Raw genomic sequence first — 13845 nt, 5'->3', positions numbered from 1 at the left:
ATCCCCAGTGTGAGGGTATGTGGGGATGGGGCTTTGGGAGGTAATTAGGTTTAAATGAGGTCACGAGGGTGGAGCCATCACAAGGAACTAGTGTCCTTATAAGAAGAGACACCAGAAAGCTTGCTCTCTCTCTCTCCATCATATGAGGACACGGCAAGAAGGTAGCTGTCCACAAGCCCTCACCAGGGAGCCCTCGCCAGAACCCAACCTGACCTCCGACCTCTAGCATCTGACCTCTGACTTCTAGTCTCCAGAACTGCGAAAAATAAATTTCTGCTTCAGCTACCCCACTCTGTGGTACTATTTTTTTTTTAATGTCAGCTTGAGCTGATTAAGACAGGCTGACAGGAGCAATTGCGAACAACCTCCTTCACAAGTCTCCAAGGGAATACTTCACAAAGTGCTATTTTCAAACTCATCTGCACCTGGGAAACACTGCAGATACCTTGGAAGGCACTGTGTGAACACATTGTCGAATATGTTCAGCAAAACACTTGCCCCAGAAACAGAAAACAAAACTAGAGCACGTAGTATCAGTTCTGTGTTTTCCTAAGCCTGCAGAAATGTATGTTGTGCACCATCCGTGGACATAAAGAAAAAATCTACACAAAGTAAATCTACACAATGTATATATGCCTTCCACTGGCAGGGGCATATGAACACAATACAATTATGGTGACACACACACACACACACACACGCGCGCGCGCATGCTGCACTCAAATGAAAGAATGAACAAAATCAGTTCTGTATTCTGGCTTCTCCAGGGTGAATACCAACTCATTTGCAATTCTCTTCTTTGGGATGAAGACACAAAATTGGAAATGATGCTTCAACCCTAGAATTTTCATTAAATGCTTTTAAGCTAATACTTGCTCTTGGTGGCAATTCTCATCCGCATTGGAATCACATAATGAGCACTTACGATTCTTGATCTGATTGTAAACCCCATTATGATACCCCATAAGGATAATGGAGTCTCACCCTCTTAGCAGGCAAAAGTCAGAAGCACATTTGCTCTGGAAGATGATCTGAATTTTCTCAAATAGGAAAACCGGCTCCCAAGATTTTTATTCCGTTATGCAGTGAAAGCAAGGCAAGGATTCAGATGGCACTTCTTCAAAATCAAGGGTTTTATCAGAAAAAATGTGAGAATTGAATGCCATACGACATCCACATCAAATAGTCTCCGAGGGACCTTGCTACCTTAGCCTTCATCAGGACCAGGTGAGTGGGAACTGAGAGGCAGGACTGTGGCAGCATGTGATGATAAGGCTGTGTTAGTTTGGAAATGCATGGCAGCTTCTTTAGGTACTAGTGTTTCTGATCTCCCCATTATTTTCCTCATACAATTTCCTAAGAAAAAGCTCACTCTAAGAAAGACTTCGTTCAGGTAAGAGTATATTTTACAATCAACCAATGCTTAACTCTCTGCACTGATGGAAGGGTGCTGCAATTCAGGCCACAATAAAATCAGGAGCATTCCATTCATTTCTGGAAAGAACAGTGGGCAACACATTTGTGCCAGATGTACCTTCAGTTTGTTTAAATTGTTATAAAGTTAACTTGCATGGGTCAACCAACATTGCTGGGGGCAGTTTATAAGTGCTGGAGAAATATAAGCTCAGGGGAAGGAAACTAACTTGGGATGAAAAGCTTGCTGCAAATGATAGAGCAGATAATTTACACATAGACAGTGGAAAGTGTGTTGTTTATTCAGTGATTATACATAATGTCTTTTCTCTTAAAAATATAGGGGGAAGGAGGAGGAGATTAGGGAACATCAAGAATTAGGAGAAAGATGATGGCTGTGTAGTTTTCTTGCTTTTTATTTTTTTGAGACAGGGTCTTACTCTGTTGCCCAGGCTGGAATGCAGTGGCCTGATCACAGCTCACTGCAGTCTTGACCTCCCAGGCTCAAGCAATCCTCCCACCTCCTCCTCCCACTACAGGCATGTGCAACCATATCCAGCTAATTTTTTAAATTTTTTTGTAGAGATGGGGCCTTACTTTGTTGTCCGGACTGGTCTCGAACTCCTGGGCCCAAGTGATCCTCCTGCCTCAGCCTCCCAAAGTGCTGGGATTCCAGGTGTGAGCCACCATGCCCAGCCTATGTAGTCTTCTTTATACAGCAAAGTGAATGTCATAGACTACTGGCTAAGGATTCCAGGGAGCAGATGGCTTACTCAAATGAAGATCAAATATGTACAGAGCTAAAATCCAGCCTACCAAGTCACAGAAGTGAACTGAACTCAATGTCCGCCTTACTTACCTCATCAAGGGGATAAGCCCAGGGAGGAAAAAATGGTCTTTTCTAGGTTCTCTGGACTTCCTCCTTGGAACACCCAGCTGGCTCTCATCCTAGGCCTGCCCTCTGCATATATAATCACTTCTCTTGGAGGCCACAGTGACTACTGTGACATCTCATCTATCTAGAGCTTTACATAAGCAAAGACAATACATTAAACACAATTTATGTATAGTGGTTGGGAGAACTACTTTGGAGCAGATAAACAGAATTCTTAATTATTGATCAATAAATATGATCTTCATCCAGTTTTAGTTGTTACAGAATGACAATGGTTAAAAAGATGTTTCAAGTAGAACTAAGGCTAGATTAGAAAAGCCAAAACAATTTGTTTAGTAAGAAGTTAGCATGGGTGGAATCCAGCAGAAATTGTGAAAGTCTAGCTTGGTGCGCTATAGAGATTTTTCTTAAAAGCCATTTTACGAGGACCTGTTCGAGGTCAGGAAGGTGCAGCACTGGTCCGTTCACACAGGGCTAGATAGACTCTGGCGTGAGCAGGGAGACAAAGTCAGCTCCCTGGATGAGTGACAACAGCCTCCAATGCACCCCTGGCCATGCTCAGCCTTGCTCTGCCACCTCGGTTAATAAGCTGACTCCCAATCACCATTATAACGTGGGGGACAGAGCTTGGTACACATCCTGGAATGTCTGCCAACTGCTCTTCTAGAAATTCACCTCTTCTGGGTGTTCAGAGTGCATAACGATGCCCTTAGGGTAATAAACACATGCGCGCATACAGTACTTAGGTGTAAAGGAGCTGTAGTGGATAAAAATGGGGGTTCTAGGCATTTGGGTTTGAATCAGGCTCTGGCACTTACTGGTCCTATAATCTTGGGCAAGCCACTTAACCTCTCTAACCCCAGCTTCCTCATCTGCAAAGTGAAGGTACTAATAGTGCCTCCTAAAGAGACTAAATGAGTTCATGTTACACACTGAGAGCAGTGAGTGCCTCACACTTCGTGTTATTATGTTGGTAGACTTGCTAATGTTACCTTCAAACTGAAAGCTTAATCTTCAAGACAGGAAACATCGCTCCCACGGTTCCAATAATGTGGTCTGCTGCAGCCGTCCTCTACTCATTTTTATTTTAGATCTACACTCCCTCTTTCCATGACAGCTGGAATTCCTTTCGGTTTTTTAAATCTTCTATACTAGAAAGTCAGTGGCCTTTTGTGGAAATTATGTCTTCTCTCTTTAATGGTTTTAAGGCCTCATAAGAGAAAAATATGAATAGATGTATTTATGAGTGAAAGAATAACTATATTTAGGCTAGGGCTGTCAAGTAGAACTTTCTCCAATGATGTAAATGTCCTATATCTGTGCTTTCCAGCATTGTGGCCATTAGGCACCTATGGCTATGGAGCTCTGAAATGTAGCTAGTGGGACTGAGAAAATGAAGGTTACATTTCATTTAGTTTTAATTAATTTAAATAGCTACATGTGATCGGTAGCATAGTCCTCACATTGGACAGTGCAGGTCTAGAATTCACAAGCTCGTCAGAGCTTCAACCTTCCTCTCTGATCGTCTGTAAACTTCGAGTGGTTACGAGTATAGACTCTGGGGACACATACAGAGACACAGCTCTGCCACTGGCCAGCTCTGAGACCTGGGCAAGTCTCTTCAATGCTTCAGACCCCTGTTTTCTCATATGTAAACTGGGGATGATAACTGCTACTATTTCATAGGGTTGTCATGAGGATTAAATTAGTTAATAATAAAATGTGCCTGGGAAAGCAGCCGGCACATAGTGTACATTTATATAGTGCTTCCTGTTCTTCAAATTTTTGCTCCTGAAATTAATTTTTTAAACAGTCTCTTGATATATACCCTTTCTCAATTTCCATCTTACTTTTCCTCTGCCTGAAACTGATCAGCAGTGTTCCCAACCTCTCTCCTGCTTCTTCTCCCATATGCCTTAGTATTTTAGGCATCTCTTTGTACCTGTGTTTCTGGAATGCATCAAGACTAAATCGGACACTGAATATAATCTCCCTGATCACAGACTTCACATTTTCCAAGTTGGTAGCATTTCTTATACCTTATATTCTACATGTTCCAATAAATTAAAACAATCAAAAGAGCATGGGGTTTAAAGTCAGAAGACCTGGGACATACCACCTACTGTGCCTGACTTTCAGCTTTCACAACTGTAAAATGGGAATAATTACACTATTTCACGAGATTGTTGTGATTCATGATCAGGTGGGATAATGCATATGAAAGCACTTTGTAAACTGAAACATCGTATGAATGTTAATTAGCATTGTTATTTTTGTTCCCAATCAAATTCAAAGAGGATGAAAAAGGCAGGCCAAGGTAACCCGAGGTAATTCATCTGTAAGACGTGCTCCCTGCCCAGCTGGTATTTCCATCTTACTGGCAGCATTCTCTCTTTAATTCCTTAGCAACCGTGACATGATTTGTTTCAGTGCTCAGTATAGCATCACTTGTTTTAAGGGAGCAGCTTCGCAATATTAACTGTCAAGGTTGGGGGATAGAGGTTACGTTCTCTTTTGCCACACATGGTTGAAGACCCAAAGATACTTCATGGCTGATGTTCTAGAATAACACGGTGAGATGCAATGAACAATGGACGGGTGGCCTCCCAGTAATTCCAGAAAGCATCAAGTATTCGCATAAAAAATAGACTTAATAAAGGTAAAGTGGTAACTGAAATTAAAAGAACGGCCAAAAACAAGCCAAGTGAGTAAGCCAAGAAGTAGGGCACACCCTGCTTCAGTCAGAAACAGTGCCACTGCTGAATCTCTGATCTCTTCAGACCACATCTAAAACAGGGGTTCTCAAAGCATGTGCCCAGACCAGCAACACAAGCATCACCTGGGGGCTTGTTAGAAATGCAGACCCACTGAATCCGAATAGAGCTGAATGAGCTCCCTAGGTGATCTGTACGCACGTTAAAGTCTGAGAGGCACTGATCACCAAAGGTTTTCCCATTGCTCTTCCTTGGCCTCCACTTAGTAGCACAGAAGCAGGAAAGGAAATAAACAGATCCTGCTCCAAGGTCAGTGCACACAACTCCCTTAGCTGGAGCCATGCTTAACTCTATTAGGTGCTGAGGGACTGGGAGAAAGGGGATGCCAAAAGGACATAGTCCCTGCCCTCAAGGAGCAAAGACTAAACAGGGAATAAATTCTAATCAAAGGCAAAATGGAGGCTAAATAAAGGCATGAGTGCCTCAAGATCAAGGACTGTGTCTTAATCATCTTTGAATTCCCAGCACTTGGCAGGGAATTGTAGAGGAAGTGATCTCCCCTTTTGACTCCACGCCCTTGATAAACTCCGACTCTTGCCACCTTGCTTCCTTAGTTGGATGTAAAACACCTGCCTGCTTCATCGTGCCTTTATGAACCTCTTGGATTCTAGATTCTACTTTCCCATTTGTACTCCTAGTATTTAAAAACAATAACTACTACTATCTTATGTTATTATTTACTGTATGCATGAACCATACTTATAACCTTACATATATTAACTCATTGTATCTGCACAAAGTTCATAGATTGATATTAGTACTTTAATATGTCCATCATACAGATGAGAGAATGGAGGCTCAAAGAGGTTACACAACTTGCCCAAAGTCCCCTAGGTAGTAAATAATGGAGGCAGGAATAAAGTCAGGCAGTGTGATGCCAGTATCCGCTGCCCAGGTTTTCGATTCCTGGATTTGAACTGCCACACTGCATAGGTCTGACCGAGGTCTACCAGAACCCTGGGACCATAGCTGTGGCTTCTTCAGACTGTCCCCTCTGGTAGACTCCCTGTTCCTCCCAGCAATGCTAGGTCCCTCTCTAGGTCCACACTAGGGGACACTGGCCCCTGTTGCTCTCTTTCCACCTTAACAAAAATCAGAAATGAAGATTCTCCTACAGCGAAGCTGAGAACATTCCTATCTGCCTTATGGGCTGGTCTCAAAGGATACTTTCTTGAGGTATTTTTTCCTAAACCAACCTCTCTGACAAGTGATTGCTCTGAAGTTACTGTTTGAAATAAATTTGGGAAAGAGGGGAAGGTGACCTCTATAAGATTCATGTGAGTCAAACTTCTTTGACTCCCAAGCCTGCAAGACACGGTCTTTCTTAAACTCACCTGTTAGGCATCTCCAAGTGAAAACCCAAAGCTGTATTAATAATGGTGAGAAGGAAAGGAGGGCAACTTCAAACTTGCCATATATGGAATCTGCTTTTCAACAATGAACAGCTCTGCTTCCTGTGGGTCAGTACTGCTGAGCAGCTAGTGCAGCACAATGATAGGAAAACGCTAACCATACAACAATAAACCAAGGAATAAACAGCGCCCAGGTTTTCCTTTAAACCAACATATGCGGCTTGGTGGGGGTGTAGTGTTTTATTTATATTGCTATGCAACGTAGGAAAAAAATAAAGGTGATTTCAATGAAAGGCACAGGAATATGCTGTGCTATCTGATCGCGGGTCTGAATTTAGACATGACATGTTGGGAGGGGTTTCACCTTAGACATCAACCATGATAAGAGAAATTAATGTAGTGGGGTTAATGGCTAGGCTTGACTTTGTTTTTAAAAATTCAGCGGTGAGTACAGTCAGTGGCCCTGGGCCAGGGAGTACTGTGCTGGCTCTGGCAGGGTCTGGTTGGATGTTTATGAAACCAGGAGCACAGCCTAGGGAAACTTAAAGCAAGCTGCCAGAGGAGGCTCCAAATTGATCTGTTAAATTGCAGATCACCAAACGAACCCTGCCCCGCCTCTGTGCTTACCTCTGGCGAGGTTCTGACTGGAAGGAAGTGCTGTCACCCAGGGAACCCCGTAACTCAGAGGGGCAGGCATGTGAGCTTCTAAGGGCGTGTGTGTAAATGTTACACTGTAGTCACAGCTAAAGCCTGGCCTTCCAGGAAAACTATCCCCCACCCCTTTCCCAGACTTCCCACAAAGCCCTCCCAACCAGGAGAAAACAACTTCAGAAACTAGAGTGGAGCTTTTCTGGAATCAGGTTCCCTCAGTTACAGTGAAGGCAAATATCTAGATAATTTATCCCACACAGCTACTTTCCCTTAAGTCATGAGGTGCCTGTTTCAGTTGCCACTTCGCTCTGGTTGCTGCCTCCGCCCCCACCCCCATGAAACTGGGGGAGAGGAAGGTCCTTCAGTTCCCACTGCATGCCTTCTATACGCCACGCACTATTCTAGCGCTGGGGATACAGCTATGAGCAAAACAGAAAAAACAAAATTCCTGCTCTCAGAGTGTTTTAAGTTCTAGTGGGGGAAAATCCACAAGTACAAATTGACAAGATAAGGTATAGTTATCCTCAAATGAAGACAAATTGCAAGTCACTTGGCAAACTTATATACTATTCCCCAACATGAAAAGAATCAGGAGAAAGAGAGCTAACGTTTATTAAATGCTTCCTATGTGCCAGGCACTCGATAACAAAAATAATAGTTAACATTTTTTGCATATTTCCTATGTCCTAGGCTCATAGGAAGTTGAGGTGACATACTTTACATATTCCCTCTTAATCCTCTCAATATTTCTGTTACTCCAATCGTACAGATGAGAAAATAAGCCTAGAAGCAAGAATAACTTGCTCAAGTACACCCTGTTTGTGCAGGCACACCCTGCTTGGGATCTCTGCACTCCAGCCTGATAGCTTTGACAGTCAGATGGTGGCACACACTCCCCCTTGCTCTGCTCCTCTGCTGGTGGATGGTCAGTCACCCCCTCGCCTTTGCCCAGCTCCATTCTACCAGTCCTTCCAGGTTCAGCTTAAATAGCTCCTTAAGGAGAACTTTTCTGGCTTCTCATGATGACTCTGATCCTTTCTCTAAACTTCTTACTTAGATCATATATAGAAAAGGTCAGATCTAACCTCACTGGTTAACACATTCAGGCACTCAAACATTGCATGGCTCCTACTTCCTTTCCTTACTGTGTCTATGGTCAACAGTGTGATACTTGTCACTTGATTCCACACTGTCTTGTTTTTGTGTTGTTCCATATCCCTTGGTCTCATTTCCTCAGTGAGATGAGCAGCTTAGGGAACTGTGTTTATATTTATACATTATTATTTGTTTAATCATTGTTTAATAGAATGGGTCTCAAATTTGAGCATGGATCAGAATTATGTGAATGGCTTGTTAAATTAGATTGCTGGGTCCTTCCCCCAGAGTTTCTGATTCAGCAAGTCTGGGATGAGCTGAGAATGTTTTGTTCATTTGTTTGTTTGTTTTTGAGATGGAGTTTCGCTCTTGTTGCCCAGGCTATAGTGCAATGTGGCACCATCTTGGCTCACTGTAACCTCTGCCTCCCAGGTTCAAGAGATTCTTCTGCTTCAGTCTCCCAAGTAGCTGGGATTACACGCACCCACCACCATGCCTGGCTAATTTTTGTATTTTAGTAGGGATGAGGTTTCATCATGTTGGCCAGGCTGGTCTTGGGCTCCGCTCAGGTGATCCGCCTGCCTTGGCCTCCCAAAGTGCTGAGATTACAGGCATGAGCCACCGTGCCTGGCCCGAGAATGTGTATTTCTGACAAATTCCCAGGATATGCTGACGCTGCTGGCCCAGGAACCACATTTGAGAACCACTGGTTAATTGAATGTACCACAATGCTTAAGAGAAGGTAGGCGGCTGGGTGCGGTGGCTCATACCTGTAATCTCAGCACTTTGGGAGGCTGAGGTGGCCAGATCACGAGGTCAGAAGACCAAGACCATCCTGGCTAACACGGTAAAATCCTGTCTGTACTAAAAAGACAAAAAAATTAGCCCGGCGTGGTGGAGGGCACTTGTAGTCCCAGCTACTTGTGAGGCTGAGGCAGGTGAATGGCGTGAACCCAGGAGGCAGAGCTTGCAGTGAGCGGAGATCGGGCCACTGAACTCCAGTCTGGGCCACAGAGCGAGACTCCATCTCAAGTAACTTAACCAATTTGAGCCTCTGTTTCCCCATCTGTAAAAAATGGGGATAATAATAGTATATGTATATCAGGACTCTTGTGAGGATTATGTGTAATAATGAATGTAATATGCTTAGCACTGTCCCTGATGCATTGAAAACATTCAATGAATGCTTCCAACTATTACTGGAAAGGCTGATACAATATCAGGCACTAAATAAGCACTGAACCCAGTTGAAGAATTCCTCCTCAGGCTTAAAACTTCTTTTGAATTCATAAGCAGTGAGAACGAAGGGTGTCACTGTGGCATGACATCTATAATTAACAGCTTCTGAAATTAAGCCAGATTCCTAAAAAATACAACACAAAGGGTCTTCAGAAACCCCTCTCCCCATAGTATGCTTAATGTAAATCCCCACGTGTACAAAGGCCATGTGTCTCTTTAAAGTTCAGGGGATGTCTGGGAGGAACCTCCTTCACACCTTCCACTGCTGAAGGATACTGAAGAGCTTAGAGTTGCTGGAGTCATCCAGGCATCTGAGCTAATGGGTTGACAGACAAAAGCGGAACCCATCATTCAATAATTAATTACTTGCAATCATGGGACTACAACTTCCCCCAGAGCAGATAGGACAGCCACCTCCTCCAGCCTGGTAGTTTCAAAGCACCCAGGCCCTGGCTGCTCTCAAACCTCTTTATCCAAAGCAAGAGCTACGTTTTCCCTCAGGGTCTAGCTAAGCAGTTACACTGACTGACATTCTCTTAAGAAAGCCCAAGAGGAAATGTGCAGAAAAGACAATTTCCAGACCTTGTCTCACAGTCCTCCAGGGCCTGGGACAGGGTATCCAGGGATGTAGGTTTGGTCTAGCTGTATCCCCGTCTCGATAATATAGGAGACAAGGGTCAAGATCCTATCACTCTGTGAACCATGAATCCTGGGAATGCTGTCAGTTCAATGAAACCCTGCAAAGTTGAATGAGATCATCTCTGGGAGGATTAGTATTTAGCAGAGGCTGCGGCTGGGGGTTGTGGAGAGATGCTGCTGCCCTTTGGAAGCCCTTCCATTCCCCCATCCCCTTCTCAGAAGAGCACCCACCACCTCCTCTCACCCAGCGGTACCCTTACCCTGATGCCCAGAAAAACGATGATCCCCCCACCACCACAATGTTCATTCCTATCTCCAATTTCTTAAACAAAACCTTCCGAGCCAGGTACTCTGTCCACACACTCGAATGGAGCACCACCCCAGGCAGCCCCAGGGCAGGCGTTTCTCTCCCAACACCCTGGCCAGGCCCTGGTTCCAGCTGGTAGGCAGAGTGAAAAGGGGGTGTGTGCACGGGAGGCTGGAGGGGAACAGGGACCGCCAGGGCCCCAAGTCCTCCGGGGGTGAGGAGAGACTGGGTTCCCGCACCTGGGGTCACCAGCTGGGAGATAAAAACCAAGGCAGGTGGTGTTCCTTCCAGGAAAGGGCCACACGGTGTATCTCCCCTTCTCACCATTTCTCATTGATCAGCCTTCTGTGTTCCCGTTCTCTCCCCTCCAGCCCTCCCCTCCCTCTTTGTTTGCCTTCTCCTCGCCTCCGCGTTGGAGCACCCTGCCCTCCCCACGAGCGCGACTCGGACGCCGCAGTCAGCTCCCCGGGGACCCCGGCCCCGCTCCCGCCACCCGGCCCCCTGCCCTGCCCGGCCCTCCCGGCTCCTGGTCTCACCCAGAAGAGCAGGTTGAAGCCGAGCAGCAGGTACTTGATGCACCGCAGGCCCCCGCGGAAGCGCCCCATGCTGCGGCCCGGCGGCGGGATCCCCAGTCCCCAGGCCCGCGCTGCGAGCGCCGGGAGCGGCAGGCGCCGGCGGGGAGGGGGAGGAGCGGGGAGGACCGGGGCGGGGCCTCCGGGGGGCGGGGCGGGGCGGGGAGGGGCGCGAGGACCCCAAGCGGCCAGGCTGGCGACAAGTGGGGGCGCCGGGGGATGGAGATCGAGCGGCCCGAGGGAGCATGTCCGCTATTCCTCCGGACCCAGGGACCACCTTCCTTCCCGCCCGTGGGCGCACCGCTGCTGGTGGCTATCCGAGCACCTGCAGGGCGTGAGCGCCCACCGGGGACTGGGGACCCATTTAATCAGCGCCCAGTGCGGAGACTGGTTTGAGGCCCGGGCGATGCTTGAGGGATAAGCACTTGGTCTCGTGGCTATGGAAATCTAGGAAGGTGACCTCGGGTAGAAGAACTAAGTGGGGTCCGAGGTTGCCCCGAAGCTGACAGGACCCGTGGCGGGGCACCCGGCTGAGTGTCCAGGGCTGCGGCTCCGCGGTGAGGAGCAAGCGCACAGGCCGCTTCTAGGGGACCCTCCCTCCGGCCCCTCCCCCTCCTCGGGGGACTCTTACCTTAATAGGCAAGAACTGGGAGAGGGCGCGGGAGGCGGCGCCCTGCGTCCTGAGAGTTGCCCCCAACCCGGTCGGCCAGTGAAGGGAGTCTGACTTCTCACATCCTGCCAGGTTCCGCTGATCGGAAGACTTGGAAGGATCCCAGATTTTCGGGATCTTAATTACGATGTGGAGATGGGAGAAAGGGGGCGGTTTTTGTTTTGCTTTGTTTTTATTAAGTTAGGCTGTTGGCAGGAAAATCAGACTCCCACTTCCATTGACTAAGTGTCTACAATATGTGGTGTCAGACAGTATGGGGGAGACAAGAAAGTGTAAAATTCGGAGAGCTTATGCATAAATTCAGCAAAACTTTGAGTGCCTATTATAGGCCAGACATAGTAGCAAGCCCCAGGGACTCAACAGTGAGGAGACAGCCAGGCCCGGAACCACATCTCTGGTGGTACAGACAGATCTGTAAGCAAATAAGGTGAGAAGAGGTGGGCTGGGTGCTGGACAGCTGTGCCTGGCCTGACTGCCTTAACCAGAAAAGGCATTGCTAAGGAGAGGGGCCTGATCTGGTCTAGAAGAGGGAGCCCAGGCGGAAAAGATCAGTCCAGGAAGACGGCATGTGCAAAAGCACAGGGCTGGAGAGAACAAGGCCTCCCAAGGGAGTTCTGAGAACCGCAGTTAGCCTGAGTGAAGCCTGATGGGGCAGAGTGAGTCAGGAAGGCAGGAGGGCCAAATCACAGCTTTCAGTCGGCTGACCAATGTGCAAAACTGTCCTTGGCCCCGAGTATCCCCACGTGCAACATGGAGATAATAGTACTCCCCTCATAGAGTTGTGAAGATTAATGAGTTAGTATTTGTGAAGTGCCTAGAACAGTGCCTGGCACAGAGTAAGTACTGCATAAGGGTTAGTATTATTGTATCACACTCTTATGAGTTAACCATTCAGTTTCTACCATGTTGCCATCTTTGCCTACCTCTGTGTCTTTGGACATTTGTTTGAATATCGACTCATTTATAAAAATGAGTAGAAGACAGAAAAATGAAAGTGCTGATTCTAGTAATAAACATGTCTCCAACAATGAAATAAAGACAAAGATGGAAGTCATTAGGTATGCAGAGAGAAGTGAATCATTAGCTTCAATCAAACACTTATAGTTCTATATCTGTCACCTCTGTTTTAGTATAAAGGAAAAGAAGTTAAAGAGTAGTGTCTGGTACATAGAAGGCGTTCAATAAATCAATGAAATGAATAATGATATTATACTTTAAATATATCGTTGAATTTTGCATCTCTAAGACAAAATATTTCTAGAGATTACATAGAGGGAAGAGAACCCCTATTGTAACATATACATCTATTGTTTGTTTTTTTATGCTACAATTTTAGCACATATGTATTAGAGACAGATGGTGGCTGCCTGTCAACATAACAGTTTCAGATCTTTAGTATAGACTTGCCCAGTCACCGTTTCACAAAGTTATATGTCTTAGGGGAAGCTGACCCTTGACAAGAGTAAGCTAAGGTAATCCCATTTGCCTTGTAGTTAGTTCAGGAAACAAATTGACAAGCACTCTGACTAATGGGATGGGAGTGGTGTCTACTGAGGGGCCAGATGGTCTTCTTCCTCTTGAGGCTGTTGGATCTGGATAATATACATAGAGTTGCTATATCCATCTTCATACCAGCCTGAGGACAGATCCAACATTGAAAACAGCAAAGCAGGAAGCTGAAAAAACCAGTCATAGGTGACATTAACCATAACTGAGTTAGCCATTTCTGAAGCCAATTGAGGTTTAGGTTTTTATGTACATGTATGTGTATGTGTGTGGATGCATGTGTGTTAGTCCATTCTCGTGTTGCTATAAAGAAGTCTATGAGACTGGGTAATCTCTAAAGAAAAGAGATTTAATCGGTTCACAGTTATACAGGCTGTACAGGAAGCATAGTGCTGGTGTCTGCTTCTGGTGAGGCCTCAGAAAGCTTTCAGCTGTGGTGGAAGGTCACAGGGAACCAGTGTGTATATAGCGAGAGTGGGAGCAAAAGAAGTGGGGAGTGCCACACTCTTAAACAACCAGATCTCACATGTGAACTCAGAGCGAGAACTCACTCATTATAGGGAGGATGGCATCCAGCCATTCATGAGAAATCCACTCCGATCCAATACCTCCCACCAGGTTCCACCTCCAACATTAGGAATTGCCATTATCAACATATATGTATGTATTGTGCCTGAAAGGCATCCCATACATTTTCAAGGGTATATTACTATAAGAAAGTACAGGACTACA

General features: G+C 45.9%; 1 protein-coding gene across 3 annotated transcripts in view; it reads right to left on the bottom strand.

Annotated features, from left to right (window-relative positions):
* The window catches only part of LOC105479141 (tetraspanin 2), a 41759-nt gene extending 30731 nt beyond the window's left edge, over positions 1 to 11028 (bottom strand). For all 3 annotated transcript variants that reach the window (XM_011736953.3, XM_011736955.3, XM_011736954.3), the window contains exon 1: positions 10902 to 11028. In XM_011736953.3, coding sequence (XP_011735255.2) covers positions 10902 to 10970 — 69 coding nt within the window. In that variant the 5' untranslated portion in view covers positions 10971 to 11028. The remainder of the gene's footprint in view (positions 1 to 10901) is intronic.
* Between the last annotated feature and the right edge of the window lie 2817 nt (positions 11029 to 13845).

The sequence above is a fragment of the Macaca nemestrina genome, chromosome 1 (genome assembly GCF_043159975.1).
Source record: "Macaca nemestrina isolate mMacNem1 chromosome 1, mMacNem.hap1, whole genome shotgun sequence".
In the NCBI taxonomy this organism is placed as follows: domain Eukaryota; kingdom Metazoa; phylum Chordata; class Mammalia; order Primates; family Cercopithecidae; genus Macaca; species Macaca nemestrina.
Note: the sequence above shows the minus strand (reverse complement) of the source record. Positions and strands in the feature narration are given on the sequence as shown.